Raw genomic sequence first — 20,997 nt, 5'->3', positions numbered from 1 at the left:
TAATGGGCAAATATCAGGTAGGTACCATGCCAAAATGAAGGTAACTATTTCCCCTAACAAATCAGGTCACACCAAAAAAACTCCCGTTTAAATATCACAAATTTATATATCAATCCCTAGACTAAAAAAGTTAGCAGCATTACAAGAGCTCTTGAATAAGAATAAAAATATGAGGTGCCAAAAAGGAATACATTGAACGGTCCCAAAGATCCAATTAGTGACAGTAGGAGATGTAGCAACAGGGTAAAATAATGGAGTGCATAGAGAATCTCATCGCAAGAATTGTACAAGGGACTAGACCGTGTCACCAAGAGATTTTTAAGCCTTACAAGAGGTCTTGTACAGAAAAAGTATCACAAATTACAAGCTTCCTGGTAGGAGCGAGATTGCTATCAACACTCCAATGTAAAGCAGACGAAAGTTCTAATTACAGCTTGCAAATAGCTGATAGCCAAGAAAAGCACCAGCACAATAAAGAAGTCTGGAAAACAATGCACTTGTTAGTTTACAAGGTTCAACAACAGCCGCAAATCTCATGTACAAGAAATGTCTGCTCCTCTGACTCTTGAATAATTCATGGGCCTTAACGCCTTCTTTTCTCCACTCAAATCTTTCTGGTAAGAGGGGATCCGTAATATACAAATTCTGAAGTCAAAAAATTGGTTCCTAATGAGCCACTACAGCCTTTAGTTCTACAAACTCTGTACAAAAAGCCAGAAAATATTTACTGACGAGTATCTATAGATTACAACACCACTAGGAAAAGCATCTTCTCTTCTGGATCAGATCATTCAATAAATGCTTTTCACCTGAAGGGTCATCTAAAAACAGTTAGCCTAACCCCTTCTTGCTATTGTTCTTTGAATGGGGTCCAAATCAATTTTGTTGGATCTACCTCCAAACCCCCTTTCCCGGCAGCCTTCAAATGGCGCTCCAAGAGCTTAGGATCTGCACATATAACGTGTTGACCTTTTCGATATTGAATCAGCTCAAGTGACTGAAGAGTGCTGATGACATCTTCCGTCTTGATGGCCGTCATATCGCTGAGCTCCTGTTGCAAATAAGGAATCAACTTAGCTTATGGTGTACAACAGGATAACAAAATTGGCTCAACAGTCTCACCCCAAGAGAAAATTTCACATCTTTTGAAAGCAAAATGGAAATATAGGGCCACAAAATATGGTTACAATTCACACACATGGCACTTCATCACAGCATGCACATGATATCAAAATGGACAGACTTCACATGGTTACAATTCACACACATGGCATGTTCATATGGTTACAATCCACACACATCACATGTTCATCACAGGGTATCAAATGGACAGACTTCACATGCACAAAAAAATACATTGACACGATTAACCCATGTGACATCACATTATGTAAGATAACCTGACATTACACTTTACTACACACACGAAAAAAAAAAGGATTGAAAAACTGGAATGGGGACAGGACCCAGATGAAACATAGTACAGGGCACGCTCATAGACAATTCCATTCACAAACAAGTTGTGTCACAGTGGTCACAAAATCACATGCTGCCAAGACCTTACCTTGATGGATAGATTTCCTCTGTGTTTCTTGATTATATCCAAAAGAACCCTAGTCCAATATCCCCTATAACTTAGCAGCCCCAAGTCTGATAGAGGTCTTTCTGGTGTTCCCACTTTCATCTCCTTTTTTGAGAGCTCATATGCTGCAAATAATATGAAAACGTTAAGCAAAAACAACAAGATGAAAGAACTGTGAAAATATGATGGGCAACTTACAAAATGAGATAAGAAACTTCCCATAACCCTTTCTTTGATAGGGTGGAAGAGTCAAGATACAAGCAAGATTATAACCTTCTTCAGAATGTTTCTCCTGTCAGCATGTAACATCATATCAGAACACTATAAACATATATCTATGAAGCCACATAATTTACAGATTATGTATACAACTGATGTGCAGCACAACTAGCTTCAAGGAGCGCAGACAGACCTTGGAAAAATAACCAACCATGTGACAGCCACGATCATCACATTCACAGAGTATATAAAACAGGAAAAAGTCCACGTCGTAATATAGTGTCTTGTGATCCAGAAAAAGCTTCGCAAGGTAGCATAAATTTTGACCGTAAATCTTGTTCTTCCTTCCATCCACCTACCCATTACAAAAACAACAGCAATAGAAGTTTCATTTTGGCAATTAAAAAAAGGGTGCTACAATATGGTAGTCCAACTATTTGACTACATTCAGAGATTAAGTAAAGGCAACAAAGGGTAGCTCCAAAAAACAAAGTCAGTCCAGCTTTTACTCGCAGCAGTAACTCTCAGACTGACCTCAGATCAGAACTTTTTATATAGTCTAATGTTAGCAAAAATGTGGCATAATTATGTGAGTTTATTCTAGAGACAAGTACTAGAATCCAAACACACTTTCAGGAGATAAGAAAAGAGAGCTTACATAACACGGTGCCTTTCGGGAAACAGAGCTCACACTTGCAAACAAAACACCCTTTTAAGGACTCCATTATAAAAAGTAGCTCTCAGTGAATGACGCCCTCACTGGAACGGGTATTTCTTTGTGCAATCATGTTGCTTTCTTTATTGGACAAAACCCGTCAAAGGAAATACCCTTCCGAACTTCTTGATTGATCGACTCACACACAGTCTACAATTTTCCCCAATATGAAACAAGACATTGCCACTATTTTGATTTCTTACTTGTGTATGAACTAAGATACAACTCTACAAATAATCACCCATTTAAGTGTCAGAGACAACTGAAAATTCTTGTATGGTTGCGATAAAGCTTGCAAGTTTATACCTCAAACATAGATAGCGACCCACTGCGATAAATTTCATCTCCAGGGGGGTGCTTGTAAGTGCACTTCCTCTGCATCGAAATAGGAGATCAGCACACAATTCTTGCCTACAAAGTTCCTCAACAAACGAGTGCGGAATCAGCTCAGCATGCTTACCATATGTCTAGTAAGCTGCTCCTTCCGTTTCAAGAAGTTAAGGCAAAACTCACAGAAAAACAGCTTGTCACAATTGCTATACTCGGGTGGAAATGGAGAAAAGTACCAAGTATCAATCTCATATTTCCCCAGCTCTATTTTGCTTATATTCTTGACTTTGGTGAACTCCTCATGCTCACGCAAACTTGCAGCATCAAAATCTTCATGGCCCTGCCAAAACACTCCATAAAGCACGGATCAGAAAACAGATGGGGATAGTCAAAAGTTAAAACTCAAACGCAAAGTGAGTAAAAAAACAGTAGCTCAAAAAACATATTAGCTCAGAACCAAACACAAGAAGGCCTGCCTCACGTCTGCCCACATGAGGCTAAGTCAGCAAAGGAGGTTTGAACTGTCAAAGAAAAACCCTGCCCAAAACAAGCATCATCAGGAAATACAATGAATCTAATACATGATCCATCTCGTAGAACTCAGCCTTGTTCTCATTTGGTTGTTTTCCAAAAAGGATATGCCATTGTTCACTAATGTGCCCACACAGACCTGTTTGATGTGATATGTGTGAAATGGGCTACAGAGCAACACCACCTGCTTTTTATACCACACAAGTCTAGACCATAAATTGATTTATTAGAAGATGAAGAAATAGAACACCGTAGCATAACAAAACATAGATCAGATATCATGCAAAGAATATGATGCAAAATCTGCACTCGTCAGAATTTGATTTCGCAACATTGAAGCCTGATTGTGATGTAAAAGCCCCATCCACAATTCCCATGATATTTCAACCAAACGTGATAACATCACATCTCGAATCAGCATTGCAGAATATCATTCATCAGAGGGGAGAAGCTGACCACATCAAAAAGCCTGCTTTAATATTTTTGCTAGGTAGCATTGACCACAACCACAATCTGAACCTGATTTCGTATAATGCCCTCAGAACTAGTGTGTGATTGTGTGACATCACAGTGTCAGCATTGCAGAATACAGCTCATCCTTGGGCAGGAGCTAGCCAAGAGGTTATGATACAACGAGCAATATCCTTTCCTTACAGTTTGTGTTTCATGACAAACATCCCCGTCCCACTTGGACTACAGTTACCAACTTCATTGGTCAAACATGTGGATATAGGAAGTAGTACTCCAATTTCAGAAATTTATCATACAACAAAAACAAATCTCCAATTAGCTACTGAGCATTAAGGCACGGATCATTTCTGCCAGTCGTTTGGGAGAATCAACATACTCAGATAGCCTGATCACAAAATTTAGCAAACCAATCAGACTGCAGTTCAACAATCTCATTTAAGATGATAGATTGAGCAATACGGGAGGAATACAGTATCTTCATTTTGATCATCGAAATAATGAGACGATGAAAGTAGCGTTAAAAAATTTAACAGATAAGCCAATTGAAAGTATTTCTGGACGAACTGGAGTACAATCTGAGAACCTACAGATTTATAGCAACCCTCAAGCAAAAACTGAAAAAGTTCATAGAAGAAAGCACTTGAAACGATAACCAACAACCATACCACAAGCACTGTGAAGTTGAAGCCGTCAAAATTTAAAGATTTTACCTCCTCCACATGTGTTTCATCAATCTTCCTTTTCTGATGCCTTGTCATTTTGAGGCTGCCAGCCTGCAAACTCAGATGTAGAAGAGAGATAATGAGAAAGTTTCATCTCCCTGTCTTCTGCTGCTGTATTATACAAAATTATCAGTTGCTCCACCGCAACAGAAGCCTACCTTGTCATCAGCCTTTTCCTCTCCCTCCTGTTCAAGGGACTCCATTTCCAACTGATCCAATTTGACCCACTCATCAAGCCTTCTGTTAACTAAAGTCAAAAAAAAAAGTATTTTTTAAGCCCCCATTACAACCACAAAGTTTTCCCCCCCCAACAAGCTTGATGTATTAAATCAAAATAAGAAATAAAGTAATTTAGTAAAACAAAATAAGAAATGAAGTACAAAAGTTGGTTAGCTTGCTAACTAGGGATTAAAATTTTCAGCAGGCCAAGAGCAGTGTGACTAAAGCGACCTCGTGTGCGCGCCCACACACATATATATGTTTTCAACAAGTTTCACATTTTGCCCTTTTCGACGAAACATTTTGTAAGTTTTGAGGTTTCAAACATCTGAAACAAGTGTTCTAAGTCCAAATGAGTGTTTCGAATACCATATAAACCACCAAATTGTGGCCCAAAAGGTAACCTTGCATGCATGCATTCCATACATCCTCGCATAGACGCCTCCAAAGAACTGTAGCCTCCCTACTATATCCATGGGCATAAAAGGAGAATCTCTCCAAATTCCAATAAGCCCACGATAGTTGCGTAAACCCACGGCCATTTGTTGCTTAAAAAGCTGATGTCATTGCATCTGCTGCTGCCAAAAAGAATTTGCACACTTGGTATGGAGGAGTGTTGCATTTAGGCTGCCTCTTAAGTTGAAAGAGGTATTGCCTAAAGCAGGATGCCCTCAGCAGAAAGGGAATGACATGCTATGCTCAGGCTGGCTATACCTTGCTCATAGGGAAATTGACTTTTGACCAGTGTAGACCGCAATGTAAATGTTTGGTGTGAACTAGGTGATGATGTATGCTCCGAGTGTGGGATTCCATATGTGGATGGTGGCAAAAACATTGAATCATTTAAATGACTGGTCACGGCATGATGTTTGTGTTTACAAACCCATCATGTTCCGTTCATTTGACGGGTGTGATCAAGGGCAATTACCCTTCATGAAAAGTTACGTCACACAATGAGGATGTGGCACATTGTTGTCGTCCGGAAGATACAATCAAAGAGATCACAGACCTCATTACGTGGTGTCACAAACTGCTGACGTGTCAAGCCACTAAAGAATGGAGCCCCTGCAGATCTCCGCCGAGTGGCCTAAATCCTAAGTGAAGAAGCAACAGAAGAAGCTTTTACCAACTTATAAAGTCTTGTCGAGTGGCATATTTTTAAAGAAGAGTTCCCACCAACTTATGGGACCCCGTCTGATGGGGCCCAAGTGACCTAGAGAGATTACACTAAAGCGGGAACAACGCGCACACACACACACACACACACACAAAAGATGATGACATGGCAGATGTACGGACGCCTGCGATTTGCGCTTGCAGTGCCATGTGGCAGAATGCGAATTTCCACGTTTTGTGTTGTTGACGTGGCAACTGTACGGATTTCCGTGAAAGCAGCTTTTACGCCAGTTGTTGGGGCCAGATGCTTTTGAGTTTGAAGCTTTTCATGTAACTACTTTTCATAGGCCAAGGGCCTTTAAATATGTGCCATGGGCTCATTCTCTAGCACGTTTCAGTGTAGGATGCTCTTACGTCCTGAAATGGTTGCACAGATTTAAGAGAGAGCTTTTGGCAGTAATTCATACTCTCACGCAATGGTGACACTATCTTTTCGGAGACGACTATACAATCTTTACAGATTACCACAGTTCACGCTACTACTTGTCACAAAAGTAGTTTTCGGAAAAGCAAATGCAATGGGCTAATGTAAGGTGCAACGGAATAAATGATAAACTTTGCTCAAGATGAGTGCTCCGAACTGTGCTCAAGGGTTCCTTTAACTTACGGAAGGGAGAGCCTTCCATTCTTAATGAGAAAGTGCAATGGACACAAACATAGTGAATGGACACTGTGCGTGAAGGTGCATGAGACTGAGAGATAGAGAGAGAAGAGAATGCGACGCCAGAGACCTTGTAAAACCCTCCTTCGAAGGCCCCACTCTCGATGGCGAGAGTGGTCTACTATTGATTGCACAATCTGGTACAAGTATATGTGGAAGCTAACTGATGCAAGTCTAATGGGCTATGTCAGAAGGCCGACGATGATGCAGACGATGACGAGACTATGGCTGAAAACTGAATGATTGGTGAATCCGCAAGGGGTCGAAGTTGTCGGGCTGATCTGCTACTGTTTTGCTTGCTAAAGTGTTTGCTGAAAATGCTTCTTGCTGCTGCCAAAAACGCTATCTGTGGCTGAAACAACACACTGTTTGTAATCGCTGTTGGGGCTGCTTGAAGATGCTGCTATACTGTGCACTTGCTGGCTGTAATCGCCCTTGCTGAAAACGCTGGCTGGCTGCTGTAAAACGCTGAAAGTGCTGGCTGAAAAACGCTAGACAACAGGGTTTTACCAAAACGCTATCTAAAGGAGTCTTTGTTGCTGCCCTTCCTGGCTGAAAACGCTAATGGGAATCGCCAAGGCAAGGCTGAATTGCTGAGGCAGATTGGTGGAAAAACGCCAGCAAAAGGTGGGTGAGTCTTGCTGAGAGAGAGAGGGGGAACCTGTTGGCCTGTGTTCTCCTTGACCATCTCCCAAATGGTGCTAGCCCTGGTTTCCTTATATAATATCTTACCCATTTTGCCCTGCTCAGTTCCCAACAAAAGTCACTTAAATTAATAAGTGAAAAATGTCAAAAATAGGGAAAATAGGTTTAATGCACTGGAAAATGCTCCTGCTGGATTCTGTTGGATTCTGATGATCATGCTGTGTGCAACCAGAGGATATGCATCTACTCTAAGTGCATGGGCATGCACAGTCTGCGAACACTCACAAAAGTGCCAAAACACTTCCTAAGCTAGACTGACTGGATTGACTGAACCCTTGTCATGTTGTAGCTTGTCTACAAACACATAGGGTTGGATGTGTCACGTGACGGCTAACATGTCACAAAATGATGACGTGGAAGTACTGCCCGGACACACACACACAACAGCAACAGATGACGTGGCAGTCTGTACAATGGATTGATGATGTGGCAAACTATTACAGACTGTCTGAAAATTACGCTGACTGGTTGATGACGTGGCAGTTGTACAAACGCCCGCAATTCGCGCTGACATGCTGACATGGCAGCTGTATTGATTCCGCTTTTTGCGTTGGATGCTTTTATTGGCAAATTTTGAGTCAGTTGCTTTTGGAACTTTTGCTTTTGAGGTTAACTGCTTTTGGGACTCTGATTTTGGCATCCCTTGTAAGAATAAAAGAGCCCTAAGGGCCTCACTTCTCAGGGCATCTAGACGTAGAGTCTAAGAGTCGAGGACCCGCGGGAGTTGTAGCTTTGATCAAGCATTAATATAAAAGAAATACCGAAAGGGGCGCCAGTCTTTGGGGCTAATACCTCTGGGCACGGAACTATGCCCAAGCCTATGACAGTGGTATTAGAGCATCACGCGTGTCCTTTTCTCAAAGCATATCGGTCCTATCAAAGAGCGGGCAAGGCACTTGGACACTTTTTAAAATTTGATATTGATATTAAAGAATCTTCATATCCCAACCTTGACCCCAGACTTATTAGCCACTCTCACCCTTCATACATTGCGCATCGAGCGCGTTCCTCTGTCTTACAAGGCATAAAGCCATAAAGAATTCCAGATTACACATGGGTTCTCGTGGAGAATCTAACAGAGTTAACACCTCCCAATTGAAATTAGGCGTGGGAATTGAAGAAAAGACTGAAGATTTGGGCAAATTTTTTGGCAGAGAAGTTCGCCAAAGCGAAGTCCAAGCGTCAATTGCGGTTGACAAGGGTGTGAAACAATTGATCAAGTACTCCAGAGATCGGAGATCTGTGAAACACCTGAAGGATCACTCTATTGATGAGATACACTGGAGATGGCGTGAGGCCATTAATTATCCTCTCAGGACGTGAGGAAAGCTGAAAGGACACACGGGTGCAAAAAAGCGAAAGCTTTACTCGCAGAACGAGTTGTTAAAGATGAACCAGATACTAGAAAGGACACTGAAAGGGATACTGATGAACTGACAACCTGGTTGTTTGCGAGAGATAACCGGAAATAGGAGCGAGGAACTCGTATCTGTATGGATTGGGAAGCATGGAGCTGAACATCCACTCTTTTGCAACGAGGTGAGCCATCTCCTTGTCTGTTTTGCACGTGAAATGGAGGATGAGATGGTGACATTGAGAGCGACGAAAGCTCAGGAACGAATCGCATATCCTTTCCATTGGAGATAAGAATGATGAATTTGAATGAACGAATGATGACGCATGTTGAATGATTCTAGTGCATCAAGATTCCCATATGAATGAGATGACTGGATACTGTGGTGAGCGCATAAAGAGTTCCTGCTAGATGAGATGGCTACACAAGGATCTAGGTGCATCAAGACTTCTTGACGGATGAGATGACCAGATGATCAAAACACTGTGTTCAGTATGAACTAAGTGTGTGAATAAATAACTTTGAAATAGGAATTTTCGAAGATGATTCTCATATACATATGAGATTAATATTGTCTAGAAGAACTTGCTAGTTGTGTGCAGATAACTGGTGAAATCGATGATGATAAATGCAATGGGGAGCAATGACCACTCCAGAATGAATTCGATAAGTATCATGAATTTTGAATGGAACTAATATGGAAGAACCTTCTATTTGTGAACAAACAATAGAACCTTCTATTTGTAAACAAACAATAGGATTGAGAATGAAATGATGATGATGATTTTGAAGCGGTGACAACTCCCGAATAAACTTGATAATGAACCTAAGGGCCTCACTTCTCGGGGCATCTGGACGCAGACTCTAAGAGCCGAGGACCCGTGGGAGTTGTAACTTTTATCAAGCATTAATTTAAAAGAAATACAGAAAGGGGGTGCCAATCTTTGGGGCAGTGTGACATAAAAACGCGTTTCATGCAGATGAAACCCCGAAACCTATGAAACGTTTTGCCGAAACGCATGAAACGGACAGGCAATTTTTATGAAACGTTTAAAATTGGGGCTTTTTTTCCTTTTTATTGAGGTCTAGCTCCAATTAACATATGATTGTGGTCCCTAAAACTTATGGTTTGTGACATTGAATTAAGTTTGAACTTTGTTCAATAAAAGTACTTTGCTAAATGAACCAATGATGCATCAGTTATGATTCATGAAACTAGTGGCGGTGTTTTAACTTTCATCAATACTGAACATCTCTTTGATCATGCTCACTTGAAGTCGCTTCTAAGCAACGATCACTGAACAGTGAGCACGTCTCTCTCTCTCTCTCTCTCTCTCTCTCTCTCTCTCTCTCTCTCTCTCTCTCTCTCTCTCTCTCTCTCTCTCTCTCTCTCGTGGACATTAAAGTCTAGAGTCGTATGCTACATTGTATACACATTTATCATATTTTGTTAATATATAATTTAATATCATTTATAAGACCTGTTTCATGTTTTTGACGCTATGAAACGAAACGTTTCAAAACCTTGAAACGATCGAAACCACTAAACATTTCATGTCACACTGCTTTGGGGCCAATACCTCTGGGCACGGAACTACGTCGGGACATGTCAACAAATGTAAGGTGTAGCAGAAGTGAATGTTGAACTTTGCTCAAGATGAGTGCTCCGAACTGTGCTCAAGGTTCCTTTTACTTACAGAATGGAGAGCCTTCCGTTCCTTTAGTGAGAGAGTGCAATGAACACAAACAAGTAGTGAACACTGTGAATGAAGGTGCTGAGACTGAGAGAGAGAGAGAGAGAGAAGAATACGATACCAGAATGTTGTCAAACCCTCCTCCGAAGGTCCCACTCTCTATGACGAGAGCGGTCTACTATTGATTGCACAAATCTCTACAATGCTTTGGACATGCCGACGATGTCGACGACGAGACGGGCTGAAATCTGAAAACGCTAATGGCTGAAATCTGCAAATCTTTATCTGCTGAATTCTGACTCTATGTCGGTGACGACAACGATGACGACGATGCATTGCGGAATCCAACTGCTGAAAACTGAAAACATTGGTGCTATCTGTGGTCTTGTCGCGATGGAACCGCAAATTGCCGAGGCTGGTCTGCAAACCAAAAACGCTAGGGCTGAATTCTGGTATCTGCTGTTGCCAAGTTGCTGCAATTGCAAAAACGTTGGGCTTGTCTGCAATGCTGAAAACACTAGGTTGCTCATGAAGAAAACGCCAGGTTTCTTGCTCCAAAAACGCTAGGTTCCTGTGGGGGTTTTGCTGAGAAGGTGCCTGTTGAACACAATGTTCTTGCTACCTCTTCTGCCCATAAGTGCTAGCGCTAGGGTTTCTTATATATTTGCCAAGTCAAATTGCCCTACCCAGTTCCCAACAAAAGTCACTCAAAAATAATGAGTGAAAAATGTCAAAAATAGGGAAAATAGGTTATGTGCATTGGAAAATGCTCCTGATGGGTTCTGATTATAATCTGATAATCATGATGTGTGCAAGCAAAGGATATGCATCTAATCTAAGTGTCTGGACATGCACCGTCTGTGAACAGACTCACAAAAGTGCCAGATCACCTCCTATTCTAGACTAACTGAACTGAACTGAACCCTTGTCATGAAGTAGCTTGTCCACGTACACATAGGGTTAGATGTGTCACGTGACAACCAAAAAGAACCGTGATTTTAAAGTTATGAAGTATTTTAAAAGTTTCTCTCGTGTGTTGTGTCGGATTCTCAAGTTGGGATGCCCAAGCTTGTGACATAACATCTTGTCATAGTTTCACTTCCACATTGTCTATGTTCAGGTACATAAGAATTTAGTGGCAAATGCATTGTCTCGGAAGCCCTTGATTCTGGCTATTTTCGCGATACATCCCAAAAGCGTCAAGGATATGGTTGATCAATACGCCACAAATCCTGACTTTTCTGATATTTTTATCGAGATTCAAGATGGAGAGCCAGTTTCAAGCTATTCCATATGGGATGGTTATTTGATGTGGAAAAGGATGTTGTGTGTTACACAACCTGAGGGGAAACGTTTTGACAGAGTGCCATTGTCTACCTTTTACAGGCCACCGCGGCATAGATACCACCTTGAAGGGTGCGGAGTGTTACCTCTATTGGCTGAGGCTTAAAAAGGATATGGATGACTTTTTTCGCAATTGTTTAGTATGCCAAAAGGTCAAGTTTGACAGGCATAAGGCACACAGACTCTTACAGCCTTTACCCTTTTCCACCCACCCCTAGGAAAGCATTGCTATGGATTTCATCTCTGATCTCCCCAAGACTCAAAGTGGGCATGATGGCATTTGGACAGTCATCAACACATTCAATAAGCAGGTTCACTTCTTTACAGTAAGAAGACATTTAGGCCCGATCATTAGGCGAAACTATTTGTCTCACAGCTTTTCTGAATATAAGACATGCCTAAGTCCATTGCTTTGGACAGAGATCCCCGGTTTACTAGTTTGTGTTGGAGGGCAATCTGGGAGAGCCTTACGATGCGGTTGCAATTCTCATTCTCGTTCCACCTGAAGACCAATGGGCAATTTGAGATAGCCAATTCAATGGTTTTGAATTTGTTGAAGGCTTATTTTTCAGAACAGAAGACTTAATGGGAAATGTATTAGCCCTTGGTGGAGTTTGCCTACAACAACACACGAGGAAGGCGCCATTTGAAATACTCGAGGGTGCTAAGAAGGTTCCTCCATTTCTAAGCACCTAAGACAAGATTCTTCTGAAGTAGATTTTTGAAAAACAAAAAAAGTCTAGAAGGCATGGAAGGCCATCTAGCCGTTCAAAGGAGGAGAGCTTGTCCTCTTTCAACAATGACCAAATCAACAAGAAAACCAAGGAGTTTAAGGAAGGGAGTCAAGCAGTCAAGTTTGAGACGTTTTCACGCTACTAGGACACCCATCGAACCCTTGAGTTTGTACAACAGTTTGACGTCGCTTTCTCTTGAGGACGGTTCTCAAAACATTTCAGGGTGCGAAAGGCGACATCTTACTTGAAAGGAACTGTGCAAGCATGGTGATCTACTCTGTTGTTACGCAGAGAAGCACATGCGACGTGGTTTTAAAAAAATTCACGTCAACTTGGATATCAGATGAATATGCAAGAGATGTCATCACGGCTTGGCAACACTTGAAAATGATTGAGAATGATACATTGAATTGAGTAATGCCAGAGGTTTTGGGATACTTATTTGCTAGTGACTTCGTTTCGGAAGATTACTTTGAAAGACCAGATTGAGCGGTTTTCTTGTGGCTTGCTAGAAGAGATTCGCGACTGTTGTCCAAATGAAAGTCTGACTCTATTTAGAGACTTATGCAACATGCTAAGGAACGATTTGGAACGTATATCGGCTCATTGAGGACAGGATAGTATCCACCTCAACAAGGCAAGTGTCATGAGGACGTGGCAACTTAGTTTTGGTTTCTTTCCAATGATTTTCATTTAATTTTTTCTTTTTGAAGTCACAAATGACCGGACATTGTGTGGCCAGTGTGAAACTTCCAATGGCCAAGTGTTTCACCCGCAGTCGTGATGGTTGGCCAATCGGCACTGGAATCCGAGCAGTAAAAGGGTGTCTAGGCTCAATTCAAAGTCATTTAGGCCTCTCGCTACACTTATAAGTTGGTAGGTACTAGGGAATAAACTCAAAAGAGGCAAACTGGACACATGGCGGCTCTAGGCGAATTTGCTAGTCTCATCCAAGCTGGGGGCGCCCAATTTGAGTGGAGGCTGATTTTTGTTCATTGGAGTGCTACAATGTGTGTGAGTAGTGGGCGCAGGTGATCACGGCTTTAATGGAAAACTTGCCTACTCCCTTGCTCTATGTAGCGCGATGACTTGCTCTTGCGCATCTCTCTCTCCCCTTTGCACATATGATAATGCCCCACTAGTTGGGCTTCTCAATGACCATGTACAGTTTTGGGGGTTTTATGCGTGTTTGCCAAAGCAAGAGCCTTCTGTACAGGATCCGGATTAGCTAATTGCTAATCCCCTTCAGGTACGCATAGTTCCATTGCGAAAGAATGCGAAAACGTTGGTACAGCTGTCTGACCTTGATCCAGTGCAATCGCCTCTACCAACCGTCATTGCCACCACCACCACCTTCTGGGTACAATGGCTGAAGCCATATGGATATCCCTACTATCCACATCACCAAACAAACCAAAAGATTTCAACTATGGTGGAACAACAATAAAATTTTACTTTTTCTAGAGTGACACATAGAAAGAAAGTCTAGTAGAGGTCCTCCAACAATTTTACAACATCTATGCATTGGGGAATTACACAAAAGAATCAAAGATCTCTTGAGCTACCGGATTTCTCAAGGATAATGCTATGCAATGGTGGAGTTCAATTGCTACCCTCCGAGGACTTGGCAAGACTCCAAGACTATTTTTTCACGCAGTTACATACCTCCCTATTTGAAGTCCAGATCTTGTCCAAATGGGGAAACTTTGGAATGCTTGCCACGGAAACCATGGAAGACTACAATCAAAGGTTCCTCGATGTTTACCTTCCGATGTCTTTCTTCAAGTTGACTCCATTGGAGGACCACTACAAGCGCTATACGATTGGATTGCTAACACCATTAAAATCTTTCTAAACAAGTATCAACAATGCAAGAACTTATGGACCATGATGCGGTCCGATACAAGCTTATAAAAGGAAAGCTAGAACTTATATAGAAGAGCCCCCAAAAAGTAAACCACAAAGGCCTCGTTTGACGCTACAACAACGAGAAACTCTATTACAAGAAGGTCGATGTTTTAGATGTTTCAACTAGAGCATAATTTATATAATTTTCCCCAACGAACCGATAGACCTGTGGAGCCTACCCCTACTCAGACAACTGACAGATCCACACGACTATCTTCGATTAAAGTGCTCAACCTGCGATTGGACTTGTTCCTAATATTTATGGCATTAATCTCGAAAATTCCAATGAATTGTACAAAGCCTATGGAAAAATCAACGGCTTTAAAGAACTTATGTTCTTTAACCCACGAGCCATCGAAAATTTTATCCATCCACACTTCCTCAAGCAAATGGATTTTGACTACGATCCACAAGCAAGAGAACTAGAAGCCACGCTAGCCATTCAACACATGTCAACAACAACCCGGATTTTGCGAAGGTTTCAACTAGCCCTTACGCTTTGTCACTTTTAGGGTTTAGGCCCCTCGATTGGTGCTACTCAAGTTGGTATATCACGTGCACATCTAACCCTATGTGTACGTGGACAAGCTACTTCATGACTTGGGTTCAGTTCAGTTAGATTAAGAAGTGTTATGGCACTTTTGTGAGTCTATTCGCAGACCGTGCATGCCCAGACACTTAGAGTAGATGCATATCCTTTGATTGCACACAAAATGACCATCAGATTTCAATCGAAACCCATCAAGAGCATTTTTACACTGCATAGACCTATTTTCCCTATTTTAGCCAATTTTCACTTATTATTTTTAAGTGACTTTTGTTGGGAACTAGGTAGGGCAATTTTAGCAAGCAAGTATAGAAATAAACCTAGCGCTAGAAATTTTGGGCAGAAGGGGCAAAAGGAACACAGCGTTCAATAGGCACCTTCTCAGCAAGACTCCCCCCCCGCAACAACCCTGGCGTTTTTAGCCATCTGTAAGACTAGCGTTTTCATCCCCAGATCAGCCCTCGCGTTTTTGCATGCAGTGCAGCTAACAACAGCAGGACCAACAGAAACACTAGCATTTTTTCAACAAGACTCCAGTTCAGCCCAGCGTTTTTGGATCAGCACAACCTCCTAGCGTTTTGCAGATTCTTCGCGACAAGACTCAGATTTGCACGAATGTTTTCAGTTTTCAGCCATAGACTCCACAGAACAAGTCCCGACCCTCGCAGATCTCACCTTCCCGCAGCAAATCCTCGCCGCATGGTCAGATCCAACGTAGTTGGCTATTTCAGCCCAAAAAACGCAGATTTCAGCATCTACATTTTCAACACGTCGTCATTGCATCGTCGTCACCGACATAGAGTCAGAATTCAACAGATAAAGATTTGCAGATTTCAACCCTTAGCGTTTTTCGATTTCAGCCCATCTCGTCGTCGTCCTCATTGTCGTCGATGTCACGTGACACATCCAACCCTATGCGTCTGTGGATAAGCTACAGCATGACCAGGGATCAGTTCAATCAAGTCAGTCTAGAATAGGAAGTGATCTGGCACTTTTGTGAGTCTGTTCGTAGACCGTGCATGTCCAGACACTTAGATTAGATGCATATCCTCTAGTTCCACTGTCATCAGGAGGTGTATTTTTCCTGTTGCCTTCCGTAAATAAGTACTAGATATATTTATTTTATTTTTACTTGTTTGTCCCAAAACCCTTGAGAAGGTGCAAGTGGACATTGCATGGCCAGTGTGAAACGACTGCAGCCAAATGGGTTTCTCACATCGGGGATCTAGGTCGGTCAGACAGGGACTACCCGGGCCAGTTAGCGCCAAACTGGAATTTGGGCCACTCGTCAAGTCACTGCAACTTTATAAGTTGAAAGGGGCCAGTAAATTAACCCACATTGTAGATGTTGGTCAAATGGTAGTCTTCAATGATGGTCAGGAGACCGATAGGGACGCCATGGAAGCATCTCCTAAAATTTAGGGAACTGCTATTTTTGACCGGAAAATGTGTTCGCGTCATTAGCTCTGAAATGACAAGGGGAACATTTTATTGCTCTGCTGCCAAGTCAACTGACGCACCAGTTGAGATATTTTTAGCACGAAAAGCACAAACTCGGAAACTGGGCGACGTGTCAGCCTATGAGCGATTCTGCCACTCTGGGAGGCAAAAACGAGCTGCATATCAACAAAGGGGGCGCCATTTTCAGCCTCGGGTGGATTGTAGCAGGTACAGTAGCTATGGAATGCTTACCTTGCCCTCTATGCATAGTATGGTGACGGGAGTGATGCCCCGCACGCTACATACTACTCTCTTTCTCCCCTACGTACAATATGTTATGCCCCACTAGTGGGCTTCTCATTTGACCTATGTACAGCTGTGGGGAAATATGCTTTCATGCCGAGGCAAGAGCCTCTTTGCACAGGAACCGGTGTAGCTAGCTGCTGCACCAAAGCAGGTCCACGAGAGGGTGATAACCTCTCGATTGCGCAGAAAATTCAGCACTGTTTGCTTGCTGTTTTTACTCTGTTTTGAGACTGTTTTGTGCCCAAGATGCTTCCAGAATCAAGGGGCACCAAGCCCAAGGTGCAGAGAACAGTGTAGGGATCGTCGTGTGCCCAAATCAGGTCAAAAACAGGACTGAACCAGAAATTACAGCGACCTGGAATTTACTGTTTTGTGCTCCCGACTGAGGGATAACGCCAGTGGGATAGAGTTTTGAGCTTGGAAACCAGAGTTACCGGGGAACGCCCCCTAGCCTCCGTTCCGGGGGGCAATTCCCTTCCCGAACGTTCCGAAACGTCCCGGAACGTCTGACGTTTCGGGTGGCCAGTGCAAACCGGAACGGCCGTTCCGGAACGTTCCGGAATGCCCACGGAACGTTCTGGAATGCCCCTGGAACAGCCAAAGGCTACAAACAAATTTGGCAAAAATTGAAAAAATTGAAGTAAATGTTTGGGCTTCTGTTTGAAGTGTGCAAGGCCTCAAGGACTCATAAAATGCACCCCCCTCCCCCTTTCTCTCCACGAGCTAATCCTCAAGGCTCAAGCTCTCTCCCTCTCACACTCTCAAGATCTCTCTCTCTCAAGACTCACTCTCTCAAGGCTCAAGGCTTCAAGCCTTCAAGCTCTCTTCCTCTCCCTCCCACTCTCTCAAATCTCTCCCTCTCCCTCTCACTCTCTCGAGTCTCTCCCTCTTCACTCTCTCTCTCTCTCTCTCTCTCTCTCTCTCTCTCTCTCTCTCTCTCTCTCTCTCTCATCATCTAGTCATAGCAAGGTTGAATGGTCTTCAAAACGAGTTTTTTGTGAGTATTAGAGTCAAAGCACTCTAATACTCCTTGTATTTAAACACAAGGAGCTAAAAAATGCACTATTTGGGTGTTTTTTATACCTCCTGTTCCGCGCCGTTCCCGTTCCGGACCCCTAGCCGTTCCCCCGTTCCGCGGGGATCCCGTCGCCGTTCCCGTTCCGCGTTCCGGGTAACTATGTTGGAAACTGATTCGGATTAATTTCGGTACCGTTATGCTGCCGAAATTCTGTTGAATCTGGAGCGTACTAGCTGGATGCAGGTGTTATCTTCCAAGGACTCTTTTTGTAATTCCCTCTCTCTAAATTAAAGAAAGACCGAAAGGGGCGCTAGTCTTTGGGGCCTACAGGGTGTCGGCCTCGTGTGCGCAGTGACAGTCTAGTCGCTGGACGCAACTGTGTTCTCTTCCCTTCTCAATGCTCTGTGTAAAGTTAACAGGTAATTGAAATAGTACCGCCCTCTACGTTGTATAGGCCGGTTATATCCACACAACATGATCATCAGCATTACCATCAGGAGTATTTTCCAGTGCATAAAACCTATTTTCCCTATTTTTGACATTTTTCACTTATTATTTTTAAGTGATTTTTGTTGGGAACTAGGTAGAGCAATTTTGCTAAGTGAGTATATAAGCAAACCTAGCGCTAGCATTCCACAGTAGAAGAGGCAACAGGAGCTCGGTTCAACAGGAACCTTCTCAACAGGGCCCCCCAGCAAGGCCTAGAGTTTTTGCAACACAGCATCAACATTGGCGTTTTTGCACCATAGACCAACCCTCACATTTTTGCACAGTAGATCAGCCCCGACAATGAGGACTTTGTCGGTTTGCCGATCCCAAATAGATACCAAGTCCTTTGTAAAGATCACCTCCATGCCAAGCTTGCACACTACGTGCACAAACATAAGATGAAATCCCATCTTTTGGAGCATAAAGTACCTTGGAGGTATGCATACCTCCTCTGCCGTCAAGAATGAGCTCCATAGAACCCTCGCTGTGAATAGGAATGTCAAATTTGTCACCGATGAAAATGGTACCACAATGTCGTCGCATCTTGGACAAAAGATCCTTCGAAGGTGTCATGTGTCGTGAGGCACCACTGTCCAGAATCCAATCACGGCCATCTCAACCCGCAACAGTCTTCGTAGCCTCCAATGTCCTTGAAGAGTTCGTCGAGGAGAGAATCTCCAAATGAACAAAGGCCGCTTACTGAACCATTGTCCCCGAGGAAGTCAAAGCCTCTCCAACTCACTTTGGACACTTCTCCAATAATGTCCTTTCTCACCACAATTGTTGCAATGTCGTTCCGCATTCAAGGTTTCACGCTCAGCATCACTCTTCTTGTCCTTGGTGTTGTTGCTTTTCTTCTTATCCTTCTGCTTCTTGTTATTGTTGGAAGAACTCGTCAAGGCTTCCAAGCCTGAATTCTTCCTTATTTTGAACCGCTCCTGGTCGAAAACCATTAATACTAGCTCATCCCAAGTGATAGTTATCAGCCGGCCAGTGATAATCAAGAAAGAATAGAAGTTGGTGTACCGAGGAGGCAATTGGGCCAAAAGCTGAATGGCCATGTCCTCTGAACTGATAAGCTTTCCCATATGAAGTATCTCCTCCTGAATCTCCTACATCTTGTTGATGTGTTCCTGCATGGAAGAGTGTTTCGCATCCAAGGTCCTCAATTGCTTCTCGAGGGCTATCTGTTGCATTGGAGAAACTCCATCATAAAAAGAAGAAAGCCAATCCAAATCAACTTCGCATCTTTCATGAACCGTATATGGCTAATCATCGGTGTGTTGTTGAGGATAATGAAGGACCGGATCCGAGCATTGACATGCTCCCATAACTTCGCTCCATTTGGGTCCTTTGGCTTTTGAAAGTTGCTTGAGAAAAAAACCTCCAAGCTCGTAAGGATCAAAGATCGCCGTCATGGTGGCTTTCCAAATGGCATAGCTATCTCCATTCAATTGCCAATCCAAGGGAAAGGTAGGGAGTGTAGGTATCTTGATTGGTTGATCACCTGCGCTGGAGTAGAACTGGGACCAATCTCCCCATTCTTCATTGACGGTGGTCTCACCGCCGCCGATCCCATCCTCATGGTGTACTTTGTCACCATGGCTTGAATTCGTTTTAGAATCATCACTCATCTCCATGGTGTTGGAGAATCTAGGCATGTGATAAGGCTAGGTCGAGATAGAAGGTAAAATCTGAAAATCTGCCCACTACAGCCGAAATCAACCCCAAAAGAGTGAAAAACGCAAAAAAACCCGTCTCTTTTTGTCGCAAAAAATCAGCACCACACTCGCACAAATCACCGATCCAAATTCAAGAGCACAGCGTGGCTTTGATACCATGTCAAAGGTGCAACGGAAAAGCATGAATTGGGTGATGAACTTGTCTGAAACAGCGAGCAAACCACCTCTCTATATCGAGCAGCCAATAGATCTCATATATATCATGATGGATCTCCTCGCCGTGAAGTCCCTAGCGCATATCGCCCACCGAACGGGCACGAGAACACACCGCACACAACGGAGCACCGAAGAGGGTGTCCACGCGATGTAAATAGAGAGCGCTAGGTGTAAAGAGAGAGATCGCAAAACACTAGAGAGGGGAGATTGATGTGGTGAGAGAAAATGCTAGAGAAAGGTGAAACGTCAGCACAAAAAAACGCTAGCAAGCTAAAAATGCTCTAGAGAGGGGCTGCCTATATAGGGAAAGTGCAAGTTTGCCCTACCTCGGCTAGAAACCCCACAATCCCAATAAATGGCTAAAATATGCTAATAAATATGTAAATTCACTGAACATGACCTAGGACACATAATTAGTAGCAGTATTGCAAAAGACTCGAGACTCTGACCCCAGAAAACCCTAGGAACGGGGTTCTTGCCTCATGCAAACCTACCCCGGGTGAGCAACACAGTGAAGTGCTCAACCGTGAACAGATACGTCAACCTCAAGTACAGTTGGGCACAGCCTCAAAACAACCCCTCTCTCTCTTTTTTTTTTCTTTTTTTTTGGGGAGAAAGCAGGGCTATATATTACTGAGTACAAGATAATCCCCAGCGGATGCCAAAATAGCCTATCACGTGGGGTGTACAAGCTGAATGTAAGGTTGAGAGCCACTATAGTGACAACTCGACTAGAACAAGCTCATGGTGGTCTGTATGAAGAGTGGAGGAGAAACCACTGAGGAGGTGCATAATGCCATGTAATCTGTCCACCTGTAAGTGTGAAGAAGAGTGGAGATCGGACCCAACGCCGAAGGAAGTCAAATCGACGAGCCTCGGCTGCTCTAGATGTACCTGAGGAAGAATCCCACTGCCAAATGAGGGTGTGAATGAT

General features: G+C 43.0%; 1 protein-coding gene across 1 annotated transcript in view; it reads right to left on the bottom strand.

The window, feature by feature from the left end:
* Positions 1 to 295: 295 nt before the first annotated feature.
* The window catches only part of LOC147444940 (putative MYST-like histone acetyltransferase 1), a 24,983-nt gene continuing 4,281 nt past the window's right edge, over positions 296 to 20,997 (bottom strand). Inside the window, exons 2-9 of the mRNA XM_086527443.1 lie at positions 4,729 to 4,817; positions 4,559 to 4,621; positions 2,977 to 3,186; positions 2,823 to 2,891; positions 1,995 to 2,156; positions 1,781 to 1,874; positions 1,565 to 1,707; positions 296 to 1,051 (exon numbers count right to left, since the gene is read on the bottom strand). Coding sequence (XP_086383569.1) covers positions 851 to 1,051; positions 1,565 to 1,707; positions 1,781 to 1,874; positions 1,995 to 2,156; positions 2,823 to 2,891; positions 2,977 to 3,186; positions 4,559 to 4,621; positions 4,729 to 4,817 — 1,031 coding nt within the window. The 3' untranslated portion in view covers positions 296 to 850. The remainder of the gene's footprint in view (positions 1,052 to 1,564; positions 1,708 to 1,780; positions 1,875 to 1,994; positions 2,157 to 2,822; positions 2,892 to 2,976; positions 3,187 to 4,558; positions 4,622 to 4,728; positions 4,818 to 20,997) is intronic.

This window comes from Adiantum capillus-veneris, chromosome 13 (genome assembly GCF_014529385.1).
Source record: "Adiantum capillus-veneris isolate H3 chromosome 13, ASM1452938v2, whole genome shotgun sequence".
Lineage (NCBI taxonomy): Eukaryota > Viridiplantae > Streptophyta > Polypodiopsida > Polypodiales > Pteridaceae > Adiantum > Adiantum capillus-veneris.
Note: the sequence above shows the minus strand (reverse complement) of the source record. Positions and strands in the feature narration are given on the sequence as shown.